At 44.3% G+C, this 21,417-nt stretch overlaps 2 protein-coding genes and 1 pseudogene across 2 annotated transcripts; all 3 read right to left on the bottom strand.

Annotated features, from left to right (window-relative positions):
* Positions 1 to 991: 991 nt before the first annotated feature.
* Positions 992 to 3,672, bottom strand: LOC115691792 (glyoxylate/hydroxypyruvate reductase HPR3-like). Its single transcript, XM_030618528.2, has 2 exons — positions 3,059 to 3,672; positions 992 to 1,760 (listed from the first exon to the last, which is right to left on the bottom strand). The coding sequence occupies exons 1-2, from the start codon at positions 3,593 to 3,595 to the stop codon at positions 1,236 to 1,238; spliced, it is 1,062 nt and encodes a 353-aa protein (XP_030474388.2). The 5' UTR covers positions 3,596 to 3,672; the 3' UTR covers positions 992 to 1,235.
* A 2,552-nt stretch (positions 3,673 to 6,224) lies between these two features.
* LOC115691795 (glyoxylate/hydroxypyruvate reductase HPR3-like) lies at positions 6,225 to 8,555 on the bottom strand (annotated as a pseudogene).
* A 1,991-nt stretch (positions 8,556 to 10,546) lies between these two features.
* Positions 10,547 to 12,857, bottom strand: LOC115691829 (receptor-like serine/threonine-protein kinase At2g45590). Its single transcript, XM_030618563.2, has one exon. The coding sequence runs from the start codon at positions 12,855 to 12,857 to the stop codon at positions 10,716 to 10,718; it is 2,142 nt and encodes a 713-aa protein (XP_030474423.2). The 3' UTR covers positions 10,547 to 10,715.
* Between the last annotated feature and the right edge of the window lie 8,560 nt (positions 12,858 to 21,417).

The raw sequence follows: 21,417 nt of genomic DNA, 5'->3' as shown, positions 1-21,417 counted from the left end.
TTGAAGTGACCATGCAATTTCAAATAAGGACTTGACATTATCGATCGCCGGCAAAGCCAGCACGATCGCGCCTGGGCGAGGCCAACTTGGCTCGGCGAGGTCCTCGCCCAAGCAATAATTGACATGAATTCAAGTAAAGTTGAGTTAACTTATTCAATAAATTTGGGTCATATTCGTCCCGATTGTTTATGTCATCTCATGTCGTGCATAAATTATTTTTCAATGTAAATACAAAGCTCCCTCCTTTTTTTTCCCTAAAAGTTGGCAAGAACTATTTGTAACGCTTAGATTACTCATTCGAGATATTGTTTGTTTTGACTCATTTCATGTCGAGCCTCACGGTATTGCCTATGACGTATGGATAGGCACTATCCCAATAGGTCACTTATCTTAGAACTGAACATAAAATAAGGCGTAAAAAATCACACGACCTCACAACATCGCATAAAATCTAAATGAAAAAAAGTCATAGCATAAGCATTGATATCATACTGTGACAACCCTAGATTAACTCACTCTAAATATTATGCGATTTGGCCTGTCCCATACCGAGTCTTACAGTTTTGTCCATTGACGTACAATAGGCACTTTCCTAGGATATCACCCATCCCGCTAATGCTCTCACTTGATCAAGCTTAACATAGGAATTTCAATGTTAAACGTTATCGTTACGTCGAAAGACGAGTGAGTTATTTCCAATTTCGCATATATAATCCAGGCACTACTCCCCTATTTAGTGCACAATTCAATTCATTCATAACTCATTTGCCAACTTAGAAGCTTGCCGAGAGCCACTCCTTATCAGGACCCTCTCATCTTAGAATTTCTCTTCAGTAGATTTTCCGTCGTGCTCAAATAACATTCTCATGTTACTTCAAACATTGTCACCTTCACACCAATCGATCTTGAACGAGCACAATTTGACATTTCATAACATGCGTCGCCTTCAACTCTCAATAAGAAAAAAAAAAAACATCAAATCACCAAATACTTGAACTTTATGAAATCAGTTTTGCAAGTACTTCTTGAGTCCACTGCAATCAGATTGGGCAAACAGACAAAAGGAAAACATTAACTTTTTTGGAGGATTGGGGATTTAAATCAGTTGGACCCGAATTCAAATGTGCTTGAATGTTTGGCAAACACGGTTGTAGAAAGACAGCTTCAGGTAAAGCCAACCGGATCTAGTTTAGTAGCGGTAACAGAGCCGATATACACCGGCGGAGCAGTCGGGCTCACTCATCTAACACGGGGGAAAGCAAGGGCTTCTCCGAAAAGAAAGCTTCCAAGTTCCCGACGACGAGATCGCACAATTTCGAAAACGATTCCAGGGTAAAAACAGCTCTATGCGGGGATAATACGACATTATCGAGAGCACGGAGCTCTTCAGGAACGTTGGGCTCATTCTCAAACACATCTAACCCGGCGCCTCCAAGCTCTCCCTGGACTAGAAGTCGCACCATTTCCTGTTCATCGATAATCGATCCACGCCCAATGTTTACGACGACACCTACCTTCCCCAAAGCCAATAGCACTTCCCTATCGATCATGTGGCGGGTTTGCTCGTTCAGGCCGCAACAGATTACGAGAATGTCGCAGTTAGTGGCGAGCTCACGGACATCGGAATAGAAGGGGTACGAAACGTATGGCTTTCTCTTCCTTGAGTTATATGAAATGGCACATCCAAAGGCCTCAAGCCTTTTAGCAACTTCTAGGCCAATCTTTCCCAATCCAACAATTCCAACTCTCTTGCCTCCGAGCTGCAAGTGAAATTACCACCACAAGCAGAGAAGATATCATTTACACTTCATGTATAACTGAGACAATAAGATCAAGTCGTATAAAATGGAATAAATTCTCCCTGAATCACGGTCATAAATGACAACATACCATTCTACATCTACAACAACTCACTAGCAGCAGAAAATCACACAAAGCATGAGTCAAGTCAACCAGTCCAGAGGGCCTTGTGTTATGCCGCTTCTGTTACTGACCCTAAAAGGAATGTCCAAGTGTGCTTCATAGTCAAACTCATCAGCATAGACATTTTCAAGAGAAGATAAACGTTCATAATTTCAACCCCCCTGCTGTAAAACGCTCTATGCCATGGCTGTAAAACATGGAGTCACTCACATTACAACAAAATCAGTAATTGCGCCCATTGAATTTATTAAGCCAAGCCAGGGGATGCTCAAGTCCATATAAACTCTGTCGAACGACTCATCAGACCGAACTCCCCATCAAAGCTAAATCCTGGGGTCGAATCATCTATCTTAACGAGAAGATCTTACCTATCATATTTACTGTTATAGTCGGACACATGAACACTAGATAAATCAAAGTCTAAAAATCTGAGAAATTCGCACGCGTTAAAAGTTGAACGAAGGAAAACAACGAAATCCGATCTTTCAAAAGATCATCTATTCATAGAAAGATTTTCTGCCCGTCATGACGAAAAAGCTTATTATGCATCTAGACACAGTCTTTATACCTTAAATTACTAGTGTTAACCCCTACAAGACATCTGAGGTCCATAACAACTAGAAGGTAGACCCTTCGTACTGATCATGGCATTTTCGCACCAAACAGCCGTGATTGGCCAGCCCAAAGAGTTAAAGGTCTCGACTTAGGGGCTCGTTCGCTCGGTATAAACATCCTCCACCTGATCGGACCAATTAACAGTGCAGTAATCTACTCCTAACTCGAGAAACAAGCGAAGACGATGCTGTCCCATTCACCTGTTCTTTCTCCAGAAGTCTGATCCATACAAAGCGAATCGCACCGCTGTCAAATGATTGTGTTCGGCTACAAAGATGATCATCAATCTCTCCACAGTCTAGAGTCCGAAGCTATGACATAATGTAACAGAGCACATGATCATCAACGGCGAAACTCGGTTGTCAAATTGTCGATTACTCTAAAATGCCGACTCTTGCACATTCGATTGGAGCTCACTTTCGCTTAATTCTCCTCTCTTGATCACTAAACACTCATCCAAACAACCATGAATGACAAGAATCGTCAGATACAGATAAAGAGATGAAGCGAGCTCTAGTACCTTCGAACCGAGTGCGAATTCTCCCTCGCTGCTCCACAATCCACGCCTCACGAACCGGTCGCCCGCCGAGACCTTCCTCAGCACGTCGATCAGCAGCCCGACCGCCAAATCGGCCACCACCTCAGAGTACGCGCCCCCCGCGTTGGCGATCGCGATCCCGCGCCTCCGGCACTCGGCGACGTCAATGTGGTTGAGGCCGGCGCTGGTGGTGACGACGAGGCGGAGGCTCGGGAGCCGCCGGAGCACGTCGGCGGTGACCGGAGACACGCCGCAGGAGATGATCGCCTCGGCGGAGCGGGCGTCGGCGGAGGAGGAGAGGAAGTCGTCGAGGGGGAGCGGCGATTCCCAGGGCTTGAGGAAGCGGAAGCCGTCGGGGAGGGGACGGTCGACGAGGGAGAACTCGAGGGGTTGCCGGAGGAGGAGGACGCGCGGCGGGGGACGGAAGTCCGGGGGCGGAGGAGCGCCGTCGTGGTGGTGGCGTGAGGCCATGTGAAGTCGAAACGAGCGACTGACAGAACTGTCGCGTTCATCATTCATGTCATTTTATGCCTTTGTTAAATAATTTTACATTTTGACCAAATTTTTTTTTTTACATGATCATGAAGTTCATTTTTTCTTGGGAAAAAATCAAAAAATCAAATTTTAAATGCATGACAGCATTCTTGAACTTTTTTGTGCAAACATCAACTTTCTTTTTGTGCACATTTACATGTATTTAGTCCATGGGCATTTTCGTCTTTTACTGCTTTTCTTTTTTTTTTTTTTTTTTTCTTCCGTGAGGGCCCTGCGCGTCGAACGAGGACCGCCCTCGCCGGCGTCGAGCGAGCCGCCCTCGCTCGGCGAGGGCCCTGCATAGGAAGAAAAAAAAAAAAAAAGAAAAGAAAGAAGACGAAAATGCCCATGGACTAAATACATTGCAAAATGTCTGACAAGTTTTTGTGTCAAAAAAAAGTTGAGTAATGTGCACATGCAAGTTGGGATTTTGGTGGTTTTCCTTTTTTTCTTTGTAAAAAAATTGATGAAAATTGTATAAATTCATCTCGATTTCTAAGTAAATACGAGTCGGGTTTTCGTGTCATCTCGTGCCGTGCGTAAATTGTTTCCAATGTAAACGCAAAGTTAAAATTTATGTATCGACCCTATAATAATCGTGCCGTGTCAGGTTGGCGACATTGTTTCCAAACATCGTCATACTACTCGATTTGAATGAGCACAATTTGGCATTTGAATAACACAGTAACATTATAAAATTAATTGGGAAAATGACAAAAACAATCCATAAATTTTAACTCAATATACAATGTCCTTCGTGATTTTTTTAAATTATTCAATATAGTCCTTCATTTTGCTCAAACGATAAATTAGACGTTATTTAATGACGTAAATTATTATGTGCTAAGTTGGATGTTTAAAAATGATAAGTTTATATGTCCGTTTTTTTATCCATCTATTTTAGAAAAGGAAAATAAAATTAGGGCATTACCACATCCAAATAAATCTTCTAGACTTTTACGTATTTGATTTGTTGAAAATGATTAATTAACGAAAAATCATTTATAATAAAAGAAAATACGCACGGTTAAAAGTTAGAAATATGAGTTCCTTAATTTAAAAAGGGCAAAAAAAAAACTCCTAAAAATATTTTCCAAAAAAAACGTTTCCTTTATCATAATTATTTTCTCAAAACAAACGCACCCTTACCCTTACCCTTACCCCCAAGACGCTACGCCACCACAAACATGTGTGATGGTACAAAATTAGACCTTCATGCTACGACAACTATCGAGGTTAGAGAGGGAAAGTCGGGTCAATTCGGACTAACCCTCGGCGCTGCGCGGACCTTCTTTCAATGTGCGCGAGACTCTAGAGCCGCAAACATCCTTTGGCTTTCGTCATTTTTTTTCATAATTAGGTCTTCCGATCGACTCTTCAAATTGCAAAACAACAAAAAAAAAAAATCTACTCGATTAGCCTCCATCAAAGCTGCACCGAGCATTGCAACTACAAGAAAAGCAGATACCCACTTCGCCCACTTTTGTGCGATCCTCTCCAAAATCCTCAAAAAGCTCTTCCCCCTTTTTGCAGAGAGAGACGCACCAAAGAAATGTCTCTCGATTCTCTGGGCCCGGAGGAAATTGCAAAGTCAGAATATATTTGTTTCTGTGGAGTGACATGATGATTGATGAATAGAAAGTAACAAGCACTAGGGTTGTCAGAACCGAACCGAGATACGAATCAAATCGAATCAAATCGAACCGAAAATTTCGTGCATTTCGGTTTGATTTCGGTTTCGATTTCGGTTCGGATCATCAAAATAAACCAATTTTTCTTTTCGATTCGGTTTATTTCGGTTCGGTTTGGATCGGTTTGGATCGAACCGAACTAAAATAAACACTTCGGTTTAGGGCTATTTTGCCCTCTCTCTCCCCTTCTCTCTCCTCTCTCTCTCTCTCTCTGAATGAACTTGAAACCGAAAACTGATCCGAACCAAATCGATTTTTCGGTTCGGTTCCAATTCGGTTCGGTTCAAATTCAGTTCGGTTCAAGGGGGCACCCTTAATGGTTCGGTTCGGTTCGGTTTTCTTGAAAAACCGAATTGAACCGAACCATTTACACCCCTAACAAGCACAAATCATTTTTGATCACCACAAGTTTCCCAATTCACCAAACTTACCGTTGACTCCTCCTGAAATTCAACAATATGCGAGCAGCAAAAGCTAAAGTTGGGCCCCTGCTCTGTCTCCAAATCAATCATCTGCAGCCGAGAATGATGATATGCAGCTTGTAGGGCTGGAGCAACTGCCCGGAGCAGCAACCATCCGAACACGCAAGGAAGCGTATCGGGTGATGTTTGTACGAGCTGATGCATGGCGTCTTGAAAAACAAGAACTCCAGATTGGTTCGGCGAGATATAATAAGGTGGTTTTGCAATCGATCAGAGCCCGGTAAGGATTAGAAAAAACCAATCTCCAGTGAGATGCCTGATGAGCCATCTTTGTTTTTTCCCCTTCCAATCTTTATTGCATCATGAATATACGAATGATAACAATTGCGAAAACCCAGCGACCATGTTACGCTCTACAGTCAGTCTAGTGGAAACTAAACCATGGATCAAATTCTGGGGTTCTGATAAAAAGACTCACCGGGCCTTCCCTCAGGACTTGAGCAGCCGGTTCACTCATCTAACACCGGGGAAAGCAAGGGCTTATTTGAAAAGAAAGCTTCCAAGTTTCCGATGATGAGATTGCACAAATCCGAAAAGGATTCCGGGGTAAAAACAGCTGTATGCGGGGACAATACGACATTATCAAGAGCAAGGAGCTCTTCAGGAACACTGGGCTCATTCTCAAACACATCTAAGCCGGCACCTCCAAGCTCTCCCTGGACTAGAAGTTGCACCATTTCCTTTTCATCGATAATTGGTCCTCGACCGATGTTAACAATCACACCTTCCTTCCCCAAAGCTAATAGTACTTCCCTATTGATCATGTGGTGGGTTTGCTCAATCAAGCCACAACAGATTACAAGGGCATATCGCAATTAGTGGCGAGCTCACGGACATCAGAATAGAAGGGGTACCAAACGTGCGGCTTCTTCTTCCTTGAGTTATATGAAATGGAGCATCCAAAAGCCTCGAGCCTTTTAGCAACTTCTAGGCCAATCCTTCCCAATCCAACAATTCCAACTCTCTTGCCTTCCAGCTGCAAGCGAAATTACCATCACAAGCAGAGAAGAGATAATTTACACTTCATGCATAACTGAGAGAATAAGATCAAGTCGTACAAAATGAAATATGAGTTATCCCTAAATTGTTAAAAAAAAAAATGACAACATACGATCATGCATCACCACACCAGTATCAGAAAATCACACAAGCATTTGTTAAGCCAACCAGTCCAGAGGACCTCATGTTATGCCGCATCTGTTACTGACTCAAAATGGATTGTCCGAGTGCGCTTCACAGTCAAATCCATCAGCATGGACATTTTCAACAGAAGACAAAACGTTCATAATTTCAATTGCCTTGCTATAAAATACTCTATGTAGTGACCCCATATTGCAACATTTTATAACAAAACCAGTTATTGCACCATTGAATTTATTAGGCCAAGCCAGGATATGCTCGGACAACATATCAGACCGAACTCCCCATCAAAGATAAATCTTGGGGCCGAATCATCCATCTTAACTAGAAGATCTTACCTATCACATTTACTGTTATAGTTGGACACATGAACACTAGATGAATCAAAATTTAGAAACTTTAGGAAGTTGCATACGTTAGAGTTGAACGAAGGAAAACAACCATATCCAATCTTTCAATAGATCATCTATCAATAGAGAGGTTTTCTGCCCGTCATGAGGAAAACGCTTATCATGCACCCAGACATAGTCTTTATACCTTAAACTACTAGTGTTACCCCCCTACGAGACATCTGAGGTCCAGTATAACTAGAAGGTAGACCCTCTGTACCGATCATGGCTTTTTCTCATCAAACAATCACGATTTGGCCAGCCCAAAGAGTTAAAGGTCTCGACTTCGGGGCTCGTTCGCTAAGTATAAACACCCTCCGCCTAATCAGACCAATTGATATTGGAATTCAAACACTTGTGCCTCAAGAAACAAGTAAGAACTAAGCTCGTCCTATTCGCCGATTTTTTCTCCAGAAGTTGATCCATACAAGGCGAAACGCACCGCCATCAAATGATTGTGTTCACAGCTAAAAAGACAACCATCAATCTCTTGTAACAGAGCACATGATCATCAATGGCGAAACACGGTAGTCGAATTGTCGATTACTCTAAAATGCCGACTCTTGCACATTCGATTGAAGCTCACTTTCACTTAATTCTCCATTCATGATTGCTAAACACTCATCCAAACAACCATTAATGACAAGAATCGTCAGAGACAGAGAAAGAGATGAAGCGAGCTCTGGTACCTTCGAACCGAGTGCGAATTCTCCCTCGCTGCTCCACAACCCACGCCTCACGCACCGGTCGCTCGCCGAGACCTTCCTCAGCACGTCGATCAGCAGCCCGACCGCCAAATCCGCCACGTCCTCCGAGCACGCGTCCCCCCGCGCTGGCGATCGAGATCCCCACGCCTCCGGCACTCGGCGACGTCGATGTGGTTGAGGCCCGCGCTGTCGGTGACGACGAGGCGGACCTCCGGGAGCCGCCGGAGCATGTCGGCGGTGACCGGAGTCATGCCGGAGGCGAGGATCGCCTCGGCGGAGCGGGCGTCGGCGGACGAGAGGAAGTCATCGAGGGGGACTCCCAGGGCTTGAGGAAGCGGAAGCCGTCGGGGAGGGGACGGTCGAGGACGGAGAACTGAGTAGGGTGCCGGAGGAGGAGGACGCGCGGCGGGGGACGGCGGCCGAGCGGCGGAGGAGCGCCGCCGTTTTGGGGGTGAGAGGCCACGTGAAGTCAAAATGAGTGCGTAAATCTCATCTCGATCTTCTTAAGTAGAGGCGAGTCGAGCTTGCTGTTCGATTAATTCATGTCACATGTGTCGTCTCGTGTCGTGCCTAAATTATTTCCGATATAGATATGAAGCTACATTTTTTTTTCACTAAAAGTTGGTAAAAAATATGTTGGTTCCGATTAGTCTTGAATGATCATGTCGGGTCGAGTTGGGTCGAAATTTCTCCTAAATAGATTTCCGTCGTGTTCAAGTCGTATCCACAGAATTATTTCATGCACCGCCGCCCTTCAAAGCTAGGTTCTGCGAGACTCCTTTGTGACATCGGCGTACTAACCGATCTGCACAAGCACAATTCCGGACATTGCGAGGTCGATCTTAACATACCTAGAGTCGAGGGCAATGGACAACGTACCTCTTCGGGTCCATTGCAATCGGATTGGGCAAAGAGATCAAAGAAAGAAACATCCAATTTTGGTGGATCTGAGATTCGAATCGGTTGGACCAGGTCGACCGACCCGATTCAAAATGTGCTTGAATGTATGGAAATCAGTAGGGACCAAAGAGCATTAATGTGTCGCTGTCCATACGTGGGAGTGGTCCAAAAATGCAAATTCGGACTTTGGTAACATGGGGGGGCATCTTGAGGTTGTCGGGTCGGTCCAAATCTAACTTTCCATGTTAGTTACACTTGCTTTTTGTTATGTTCTGTGCGTGGTTGATTAGTATGGTAGGTCATGTTTGCTGCGGTACCGGATACGGTTGTGCTGTACCATTCAACGGGATTCTTCTCCCCTAATCAACCATGTGGTTGATAACAAGATTTGACAAGAATGGACAAGAGAGACTAGAAAAGTAAACTAAGCAATCATTTGCGTTGGATCCCTTTCGGCCTAGCAAGCAACGTGTTTATTCCGAAAATGGAATTCACGCTCCTTCCAATTCCATGTGGATTCTCATGGATTGCCGAGACAAGGTTCTAGAGATCGGAATCGACGAACCATTTTTATGGTTTTGATTTTAGGCTCCTCTTCCCGTTCGATTGATCAGAAGCATCCGTCAGCCTGAGGCCGACTTTGAATTCGATTCGAAGTGAGAAAAAAGAGAATGCTCTACTTCAATGCAGCAACTTGTTTCGAGCTGATTAGGAAATGATTTCATTCCTAGATCACTAATTATACTAAATACAAGAAAGCCGGTGCCCTGAAAATGACATAGTTTCATTCCCCAAGCATGTGTCATGTCACAAAATGAAGAGGCACTCGTGCTTTTAGAACATCACCAAGGCCGGAAAAGGGAAAGTCGAGTCAATTCGGATCCATCCTCGGCGCAGCACTAATCTTAAGCCGAGTCGATTCGGATCGATCCTCGGCGCGGCACCGGACCTTCTCTCGGCGTGCGCCGCAACCCACCTTTTTGGCTTTCAACACTTTTCATAATTAGGTCCCCCAATTGACTCTCCCAATTGCAGATAATCTACTCGATTGGCCTCCATCAAAGTTGCGCCGAGCATTGCAAAGAAAAGCAGATACCCACTTTCGCGCTTCTCTCTGCTAAATCCTCAAAAGCTCCTCTTTTTCGCAAGGGAGACACGCACCCAAGAAAAACGTCTTCAACTTTCTTGGGCTCCAGACAGAGGATATTGCAAAGTCAGAACATGTTTGTTGTTCTGCGAAGTGATCTTTCGATTCATGAACAGAAGAAAGTAACCAAGGACAATCATTTCGCCTTTTACCATGATATCCCAAGTCACCAAGCGTTACCGGGGCTCCTCAAATTCAACAGCTGCGAGCAGCAAAAGCTTCAAGTGGGGGCTCTGCTCTGTCCCCAGCCAAATCATTAATCCTCTGATGCCGAGAAGAATGATGCGCAGATTGTAGGGCCGAAGCCACCGTCCTAAGCAGCCATCCGAACGCGCAAAGACATCGCGCGTTATGCGACTTTACATGTATTTGCCGGCGTCATCGCGTTATCATGACACGTGATATTGGCGTTGCATGATAAGGTTTTGCAATCGATCAGAGGTCGAAAAGCATTAGAAAACAGTATTATCTACAGTGAGATGCCTAAGAAGCCTTCGTTGTCAATTTTTCCTTCAAATCTTTGGTTGCATCATGCATCTACAAATGACAACAATTGCTGAAACCCAGCGACCATTTTACACTCTAGACTACAGTCAGTCAGTGGAAACCAAACTATGGATCGAATTCTAGGATTCCGATCGAAAAGCTCTCACCAGGCCTTCTTTCGGGACTTGAACTGGAAATTGGACGGCGGCGACGGGGAGAACTCGAACGGCAGGTGGGGCGGCTCGGCTTCGCCAGAGAGCATCCCCACGACCTCCGCCATGTTCGGTCGCTTGGTCGGCGACCGCTGTAGGCAGAGGAGGGCGATGGTGATGCAGAGCAACGCCTGTTCCGTGTTCAGCGAGTGTATGGAGCTGTCGAGAAGATCCAAGAGCCTCCCGTTTTGAGCCAATTGCCTTGCCCAAGAAATCAAATTGGCTCTCTCGAACTCTGCCATCGGAGAGGCGGTCACTTGCAGCGGCCTCCTCCCCGAGACTAGGACCAGAAGCAAGACGCCGTAGCTATACACGTCGCACTTCTCCGACAATTGCCCGCCGCCGCCGTACTCGGGGGCAATGTAGCAAACAGTCCCCCTCATACTCGGTGTGCTACTAACACCGCCGCTCTTCGGTATTATGTCGCCGGCGCTCGTGCAGGACCATTCCTGGCTATTCCTCCTCCCGTTTCTCAGCTCTCCACTCAATCCGTCCATCCACCAATCCATGCTGCTCCTACTCTTCCTCTTCTTCCTCTCCTGCGCGGCCGAGTCGTCATCCTTCTGCCACCACATTTCCCCTCCGTCGCCGCTCGAACAATGCCCACGCCTCTTCTTCGTCTTCTTGGAGAGCTCGTCGCAGAACTCCTCCCTCCACCACTCCTTCGGCTTCTGCTTCTTTTCCTTCTTCGGCGATCTCTCCTCGTCCAACGAGGCCCACCATTCCCACCTTTTCCTCTGCTTCCTGGGCGGCTTGAGCTTCCTGCTCGACCCCTCATCTTTTACCGGATCGGGCGACGACGAAACCCAATCGCTCTTGGGTCTTTCCTTCCTAATCTCGCTGCCGATCCACTCCATGACATAATCTTTCACTCTCCCCGACTCGGACCCTCCTACATTGTCTTGCCTCCACCACCAATTGCTCCTCGAATTCCACTTCTTCTCGGCCCCCCCGCCGGCATTCGCTCGATGCGCATCCTTACCGCTCTCTATGCTAGTCCCGTCGAAACACCCCTCGGACACACTCCCTCTTTCCATTCCCATCTCCGGCGACGCCGCAGCCGCCCCTGGAGACTCCTCCGAATCCAAGACCCTGATCACGCAGCTCTCGGGCGACCGCTCCGCGCAGCACCGGCTGCTGCCCTCGTCGCAGCCGGTCGCGACACTCTCCGACTCCTCCAAGATGGATCCATTGTTATCCTCCTCGACGATCATCACCGTCCCATTCTCAACCCCATCCACATTATCACCCTCCTCCATGATTTCCTCGGTCTTCAGCCGAGCAAGCCCGAAATCCCCAATCTTTGCCCTAAACTCCGAATCCAGCAACACGTTGCTGGGCTTGATGTCCCCGTGAATCACCGGGGGATCGCAACAGTGGTGCAGATACTCGAGCCCCCTCGCGACGTCGGCCGCGATGTCGAACCGCCGGCGCCACTCGGCGAGCTCGGCGCACTTCTTGTCGAAGAGAGCATCTTGCAAGCTCCGATTTTGCATGAACTCGTAGACGAGCAAGAGCCTGTTACCTCGGCGGTTGGTGGAGTAGCCGTGGATGGAGACAATGTGGGGCGAGCCGTTGAGGACCGGGGCGAGGGAGAGCTCGTTGCGGAACTCGCGGTCGGAGGCGGCGGCGGCGGAGGGGGACGGGGAGGGGGACGGCGACGACATGAGCTTGACGGCGAGGGGGGAGGGGTGGCAGGGGAGGAGGGCCTTGTGGACGGACCCGAAGGCGCCGTGGCCGAGGAGGGACGAGGGGGAGAAGGAGGAGGTGGAGCGGCGGAGGAGGGAGTAGGAGAAGCGGCGGAGGAGGTGGTCCTCCTGCTGCTGCTGCTGCTGCTGCTGGCTGCGGTGGTGGTGGCGGTGGGGGGACTTGGAGTCGGCGGGGGCGGTGCGGGCGCGGGAGAGCCTGCGGTAGAGGAAGACGGAGAGGAGGAGGGCGAGGAAGAGGAGGACGAGGGAGAGGGACGCGGCGCCGGCGAGGGCGGCGGCGGGGAGGAGCGGGTGGATGCCGCGGTGGTGGCGGGCGGCGGGCGCGGCGGCGGCGGCGGTCAGAGGGGGCGGAGGAGGAGGAGGGGGAGGGAGGCGGGAAGGCATGGTATCGGGGGGGGGGGGCCGAGGGTGCGGAGGAGGTCAAGGACGAGAGGATGAAGAGGACATGGCCATGGAAAGAGAGAGAGAGAGAGAGAGAGTGTTGTTGCTGCAGAGAAGCAGAGCAGTCTGTGTTTGTTGTTGCAGAAGAGAGAGACACTGAGGAGAGAGAGAGAGAGAGGGGGGGCGGGAGGAAATTATTTTTTCTGAACAGGAAAATGAGCGCCCTCGCCATCCTTTCAAGAATCCGGAAAAAAAAAATATTTTATTGTTATTGTGTGGCGAATATCACTTTTGGCTCAAATGCGAATATTATTTTAAAAAAAAAAAGGGTTTGTTCATGGAAGACTAGGCTAATTTAGATATTCTAACAAAAAAATGTGCTAATTTAAATAAAGTTAATATCATGAAAAACTCCGAACTGATACACCCGTGATAAATTTATCATAAACTCATTTTTTAACTGCCAAAAACTCCGAACCAGTATGCATGTGGCGAAGTTACCGAGAACTCATTTTTTGACAATTAAAAACTCCAAATCGGTACACCTGCGACATATTTATCCTCTGTTAGTTTTCGTTAAAATGGATTAATACCGATAAAAACCCCGAACCAGCATGTCATTCAACTCGGCAATTTGACGGTAAAATTTAACGAAAACTAAATGATGGTAAATTTGTCATAAGCGTACCGGTTTAGAATTTTTAGTGGTCAAAAACTTAATTTAGGTTAAATGTGCCACATGTGTATTGACTTGGATTTGTCACCGTTTAATTAGTTTCGCCACGTAAAACTAAAATTCCAATTAATGTTGTTTTTTTTCATTTTCTGCAACGTCACTGGGAAGTAATGATAAGATTAATATCTCTAAGTAAATGGCGAAATAAAATACCAAATATCATTTCTCGTTCGAAAAGTAAACATCAAATGGATAATATTTCAATTATCTCGATAATTACAACAAACAATAATCATTCAAAACTTGGAAATGAGAAACTCAGAGAAAGATGAAAACGGTTGCTGTTGTACTAAAAGATCAACCAAATAATTTATTTATTTTTGGTCGAAAACCAAAGAATTTCATCGATTGCAATAAATTTTTTTCCTTTTTACCTTTTTATCTATATACTCTTTCGTGGAGATCAACTTACATCGTAATTTTTAAAATAATATGTATATGATGAAAAGAGGCTGAGTGAGAAAGTAAAAATTGAAACAAAATCTATTTTTGGGCTAAATAAATAAATATAATTATTTAATTTTTGCTTTCTCTCTAGAAGCCAAAAGAGACGGGAAAAAATATCTTCTTTTTTTTTAAATTTTTTTCGCTGTTTTTTTGGTCGAAATTTCTTGGCCATAGAGTTTATCATTTTCAATACCTTTTTTTTTGCCATATTTCTTTTCGATAATGTTGGACGCAGCGATGGGTTGTACGTGCGAAACGACCGTGTCTTGATGAGTTTGAAAATTTTTCTCATGTTATCGCTTGTTTTTTTAAATGGAAAATAAGAATGTGAAGGATATCGTACTTTTAAATTTATTTTCATTAATAATTAGGAATACGGATTAATGTATCCGTACAGGAGCAAATGTAACAGATTTTTTCGAGCAAGATTAGGTTCCTACTTTTATGCGATTTCATCCTTTCGAGTATTTTTTAATTGATCGGCTCTCTAACTCCGACTCCATTCGTGCAATCATACTATCCCGATCACCGGAAAAAAAGGATTTCAAAAACTATCTCTCTCTATCGAACGAGTACGATTTTAGTGTCTCCGTTGAGTTTTCTATGTTCCGTTAATGAGGCGTGTAGTTAAGTGTCACTGTCGTATCGACTTTACCCACGTCAAGAATGTCATGTTCGTAATTTGATCGCACAAATTGAGGAAAATTAGATGACTCGAGTTTACAAAAAAAAAAGTTTGGAGGACAAAATTGTAGAGAGAACATAACTCAGAGGACAAAATTTCAAAGAGAATAGAACTTGGAGGACTAAAATTGGACTTGACCCTTTTCAACATTATTAGCATCATTCAATGGAAATGAATTTCTAGATAGTATATGAAAAGCATTTTCTTTTGACCCGTTTCAGTCTTATAGTCATGAACTCATATTTATCTATATCAACAGATTCTCGATGCAAATCTTAAGATTCGATGTCACATCCATACACCCATATCTCCGGGGGAATCTACAAAGTTAAATCGAAAGCAAATTTATCGATCCGCCACCGAATTTCCCGATCTACAAAGTCAATCCTAACCCGACAATTTTATCATTTCCTAAGTCGTGATGTTTCACCTACACATGTTGTGTGTGTGTGTGTGTGTTTTTTTTTCTAATATTTCATGTTGGACAATATATAGCATGTACTTGGCCTTTGGGCTTTTGCATGGCTTTCTTTAATCGCTATGTTTGAAATGGGACACTTGTGAAAAGGAAAAAATGCGTAGCAAACCGTTATAAAAATCCTCGGACGTTGAGATATCTTTGTCCTTTGATTATGAATCTTTACCCATAATTTAATATGAATTTTTATATGATTATCTTGGGAATTATTTCTCATGCGTTGACAAGTAGGCTTACAGTCCTTCTTAGTATATAAATTTGATGGTTTGTTCCTGATGGAAGACTATAAATTTAGTGCACAAAACTAAAAAGGGACTTTAGAAGTAAAAGGTAAGATTTGGATCGACATCCACACAACTTCAAAGTCTAAACCAAATATAGGTTCGTTCTTTTAGGTTAATACCATAAAATAAAAATCTCAAACTATTATCACAATGACACATTTACCCTCGAATTAAATGATAATTCAACTAATTTTTTGCCTCACGAAAAAGTCCTTAATCAGTATCCCTATATTCTACTATTAATTAGCATTCCGTCCAATATCTTTTTAAAATGCATACTTGTCAATAGGCATGGCACGTGACTACATGACGGATCTGATGTGGAGAGAGAACGACAGATCTGACGTACAAAATCCGCTCGCGCGGACACCTGTGCATTTTTAACAGGATATTAGATGGAATGCTAATGAAATAATAAGATTCGGGTCGGATTTTTCGTGAGAAGAAAATCAGTTTTGGGTAAATGTATTATGGGGGCACCAGTTCGAGATTTTTCCGCGAGGTACCGGTTTGGGATTTTTCACGGGGTATCGACCCTTCCATCAGTTGCCAAATTTTGAGTTCATTCCTCTTAGGGCCCGTTTGGTAACGTGCCAAACAGTAAAAATTTCTGTTCTTTTGTTCCCAGAAATAGTTTGGGAACAGAAATGCGTTTGGTAAACTTTTTGTGCCCGGGGACATTTTTGCAAAAATTTGTGCCCAGAAACAGTTTTGGAAGAGAAACAAAAAGTAACAAAAAGTTGCTTCTTGTTTGTCGGCACAATTTTGAGAATCGGTTTTTTTCTTCTTTTTCTTTTTTTTGTTTTATTCGTTTTGTGTTGCTCTTCTTGGGGTGGCGCCGCCGGTGGCCGGTGACCGGCCACCCCCAGGGCCGCGAGGGCGTCACGGCCCTCGCCGGCCGCACGAGGCGAGGGTCCCCCTTGCCGGCGAGGGCGAGGGTGGACCCTCGCCGCCTTGGGCGAGCGGCTCGCCGTCGTCATGGCGAGGTTGGCCTCGCCCGGATCGGGCGGGCCGAGCCTCGTCGTGGGTCGCGACGGCAAGGCTCGGCCTCGCCAGATCTGGGCGAGGTCAGCGGCGAGGCAGGCGGCGAGGGCCGCGACGCCCTGGCCTGTGGCCGGTCGCCGGCCCCGGCGACCGGCCATGGCTAAAGAAGGAAGGATAGAAAGAAAAAAAAAATTAAATAATTTAAAATATTATTAATAAAAAGAAATTTTGTGTAGTTACCAAACGTATTTCTGTTCTTTTCTATCCCAGGAATAGAAATTTTGGATAGTTACCAAACGCCTTCAAATGCTTAGAAATTGTTTCCGGACACAGAATAAAAAAGAACTATTTTTTAGTAGAAATAATTTCCCGGCATAAAAATATTGCCATGCGAACCCTTAAAGTAATCTCTGGCCAAAAAATGGAAAAGGAGCCATTGTAAGTAAATTTGTTTGGCCCTCAAATTTTGGGAATGGTGCTGTGAATTTGACCTCTCTCTCTCCTTCTCTTTTCTTTTTATTTCACTTTTGGCCCAAAGGACGTTGAGGTTTGCAAATTGCAATGAAGGACACATTGAATTCCCCAACGATTTTACCTGCTGCTGTTCCCGTACGCACGCTTGCTTTTACTTTTATCGTCATCTCCTCCTGCGAGAAAAAACCAGAAGCTTTGACAGCGACCGCGCGTGGGGTCATTTATTGCGAGGCGTTGACCCGTGAGCCAACCCGGTGGCGGTTCGTGGTTGAGCGGGGATTGGGATTCCCTCGGGAATCCCAAGCTCGCCCACGCGCCGGCTTCGGCGCGCGTGCGGTCCACCGGCAAGTCACGTGAGCCCGCCCGTGACCCTGGGACTGGTCCAAGCATGTGCTCTGCTCTCCTTTTCTTTTTTCTTTTTTTCTTTTTATATTTTTTTCATCCTTTTTTTTTGGCTTAGGATCTTCCAGAATCAATAGGTTAAAACGATCGAAGTGGGGATAACATTCGCGTAACAAGGTGAAATTGACAAGAAACTTGTCTTTTGAAAGTGCGGCATTATTGTGTATAGAAATCGATCACTGTGGCGTATAGAAAGTATTGTCGGTATAAAAGATTTCAAGAGAATATAACGAATGTTGAATTGCTCGACGGTTGATATGCTGCAATTGTCTTGGATAGATGGAAAACGTCGTTCTCCCAAGTACAACTAAGAATGTCTTTGAGATAAGTGCACGTACGAAGTAGCCTTTTTTTCTCACCCCTTAACCTGCAAACACACGTCGAGGATCAAGACAATCGCCAAATATTGATTAATACCAAGACCGTGCTCGATCGCAAGCTGTATAGAGGATACCGCGTTTTTCTATGTAGTTTTGTCGTTCGACTTCATCGTCGAGCGGGTCGAGCTATGCCGGAACGAGATGGCGAGAACGAGCAGCTTTTCCCTAACAAAGTAAAAATAATAACCAAACAAAAAAAAAAAGAAAGCTATTTGAGAAAGAGATGATCAGCATGTAGAGATGGTAATTCGTTTAGCGTCTCGCCACATGATAATGGCATGCGATTATAAAGAAATGAATAATTTCAATATATTAAGCTTCTTGTAAGATAGACAAATATAGGGCTAATTTAAAATAGGGTTAATACCACGAAAAACTCTAAACTGGTACACTTGTGACACATTTACCCAAAACTATTTTTTTGACCATAAAAAACCCCAAACTGGTACACTTGTGACAATTTTACCCCGAACTATTTTTTTGACCATCAAAAACCCCAAACTGGTACATCTGTGACAATTTTACCCTGAACTTACCACAAAAAAATCCAAACTGGTACATATGTGACAATTTTACCTTGAATTAAAATTTTAATATTATTTTTTATATTTTTCAAATATTTATTTATTTTTTTTATTTTTTCTTTATCTTCAACCTCTGGCCGGTCGTCGGTCCGGCGACCGGCCAGAGGCGGAAGCCGGCAAGGGCCGCCCTCGCCGGCGTCGGGTGAGGGTCGTCCTCGCCAGATCCCTCGCCCTCGCCAGTATCGGGCGAGGGCCGTCCTCGCCAGATTCAGCGAGGGCCGCCCTCGCCGGTATCGGGCGAGGGTTGCCCTTGCCGGCGTCGAGCGAGGGCTGCCCTCGCCGGCTTCGGGCGAGGCAGCCCTCGCTTGGGCGAGCGAGGACGGCCCTCGCCTGAGTTGGGCGAGGGTCGCCCTTGCCGAGTCGAGCGAGGGCGGCCCTCGCCGGCTTTGGCCTCTGGCCGGTCGCTGGACCGGCGATTGGCCAAAGGTTGAAGTGAAGAAAAAAAAAAAGAAAAGAAAAGAAAAGAAAAAATTCAAAAATTCAAAAAAATTCAAAAAAATTCAAAAAAAATAAAAAAAATAATATTAAAAATTAGTTGGGATAAAATTGTCACATGTGTACCAGTTTGGGGTTTTTTGTGATATGTTCGGGGTAAAATTGTCACAGGTGTACCGGTTTGGGGTTTTTTATGGTAAAAAAAATAGTTTGGGGTAAATGTGTCACAAATGTACCAGTTTAGGGTTTTTCGTGATATTAACCCTTTAAAAAAATAGTATCAATTTTACCTCAAGTGACAATTTTGGTCTAAACATTTGGTTTTGTCTCAATAAAAAACATAAACTTTTTCCCGAGTCTTAAATTTGGCCCCCGTGATATGAAATTTTCAACTTGTTCGGGTCAGAATTTGGATTTAAGTGAAAATTTGTGATTTTTTACGAGACGAAAAAAAATTCGAATAAAAAATTTCACTCATAAGTAAAGTTGGCGTTTGTTTTTTCTTGTGGAAATTAGGCCGATATATATATGGCTCGGGGGCAAATCGTGAAAACCACCAAGGAAACAGTTGTGCAAGAAAGGATCTCTGTAGCAAGTGGCTGCACGATGCTCTCATTGACTTGGGATGGGAACTTTGGTATAAAAGAATCTACCGAGGAGAACGGATGGTGCCAAACGCAAGGCTTTTCTCGCTGACCAGGGAAAAAACAAAAGTGGAAAGCCTGAACAAGAAAAAGAGCAAAAGGACAGAGAAACAGAGATTACGCCCCCCCCGCCCAATGCAAAACATTTACTTCGAGAAAGAGAGAGGAGAGAAGGGAGAAGTGATTCCTATTCACATGTTATAATAAGATGAACAATATGGTATCAAATCGATCAACATTTGTTTCCTCATGTGCACACATCAGGAAAACTTAAAATTGCCGACCCTCATGCAATCACCCAGCAAATTAAAAAAAACGATCCGGCGTACGGCGCGAGATCGGTTTCTATATCGCCAACTGCAAAGCAGTCCCCCATTCGGATCATATGCTCGAGTCGTGGCTCGCACGTTACGCGATCACGGGGTCCAAAACCCTCTTTCCGCCCCCTAAAAGTATTCTAACGCATTCAAAATTTAGCGACTGAAGCTCTGCCCTTCTCGAGCGAAGATCACGTGAGCCCCCACTTCTTCTGTAAATGTGAAAGTAAAAGAAAGGGTGCAGGGAGACCCGCGAAGCTTGTCGGGGTGGTGGGGGCTGACCCCGCCCCCCTGCGCGGTGTTTCCAAGGGCCACCGTGCCCCTGATCTTCAAATGACGTGCTCGCTTTGACCGTATATGATTATTTTCTTTTTGGTGTTTTGTCTCTAAGAATATTCAATTCTTGCTAACATGAATTTATTCCCTAGAGAGGGGATTGGGGAATTAAAAAAAAATTAGCCCGAATGAAAAATTACCCTCTCTTGATTTATTTGCGGGGGCATTTAAAAAAGGGTTGGTACTATGAAAAACCCCAAACTGGTACACCGGTGACAAATTTACCTCGAACTATTTTTTTTACCATAAAAAACCCCAAACTGGTACACCTCTGACAATTTTACCCCGAACTAATTTTTTGACCACCAAAAACCTTAAACTGGTACACCTGTAACAATTTTACCCCGAACTAATTTTTTTGACTACCAAAAACCCCAAACTGGTACACCTGTAACAAATTTACCCTCCGTTAGTTTCTATTAAATTTTACTGTCAAATTGCTAGGTTTAATGACACGTTGTAGTTGACGGGTGTACCAGTTTGGAGTTTTACCCCTCTGTTTATCACAAGTTTATCAATTTGTGGTCGGTCTTTATGAATATTTAATTCTTGCTAACATGAAATTATTCCCTAGAGAGGGGATTGGACAATTTTAAAAAATTAGCCGAAATGAAAAATTACCCTCTCTTGATTTATTTGTGGGGGCATTTAAAAAAATAGGAATGGAAGAAAACAAAAATGTGATGATGAGAGAAGTGAGAAATTGGAGTCGATGCAATGAAAAACCAGCCGTTTTCTCCTCTTCTTTTGTTTTCCGCTATTAGAGAGGCCTCATCTCGGTACCAATACTGGGAAACCAGATTTGATACGCCAGCATGCAAGTTGCAAAGTTATATCGACTTAAAAGGTGTGAATGTTTCGGTGTAAAACTTCTCGACAGAGAAAAATGTTTTTCTTTTTTGTGAAAATCAATTTTCAAGGAGATAATGGCTGGATTTCGATCGTCCGGTGGTGTACTTGAAAGTGAGACGGGAAAAAAGATTTATGATGTTTGGATTTTTGAGAAGTTACTCTCACTAAGCTCGTTTTTTTTTTTAATCGAACTTCTCCAAGCTATTACTTATTTATGAAGTGCATGAATTTTGTGGTCTTTTATTATCAAAATAAAGCAACCTAAAAATAGACGAAAAAATACGAGTAATTAACAAATTTTTTTTTTTTTTGGTAAGGTAAGGATAGTAATTAACAAACTTGATCTCTCAATTCTCATAAAATTTCACCTAAGAAAGGTCCTGCATTGCAAAATAAGTAATCAAAGAGTGATTAAGCATCCAAACGGAAATCACCGAAGAGGAGTGAAAGATCAGTAGAGAGGGAACAGATTGAAGTTCTGCGTGAGCGTCCATGCGGAAAAGGAGTTTGGAAAACGAAATTCTT

The sequence above is a fragment of the Syzygium oleosum genome, unplaced genomic scaffold (assembly GCF_021117445.2).
Source record: "Syzygium oleosum isolate NSW1041296 unplaced genomic scaffold, Sole_v2.1 Sole_v2.14, whole genome shotgun sequence".
In the NCBI taxonomy this organism is placed as follows: domain Eukaryota; kingdom Viridiplantae; phylum Streptophyta; class Magnoliopsida; order Myrtales; family Myrtaceae; genus Syzygium; species Syzygium oleosum.
This window is presented reverse-complemented; position numbering and strand designations above follow the sequence as displayed.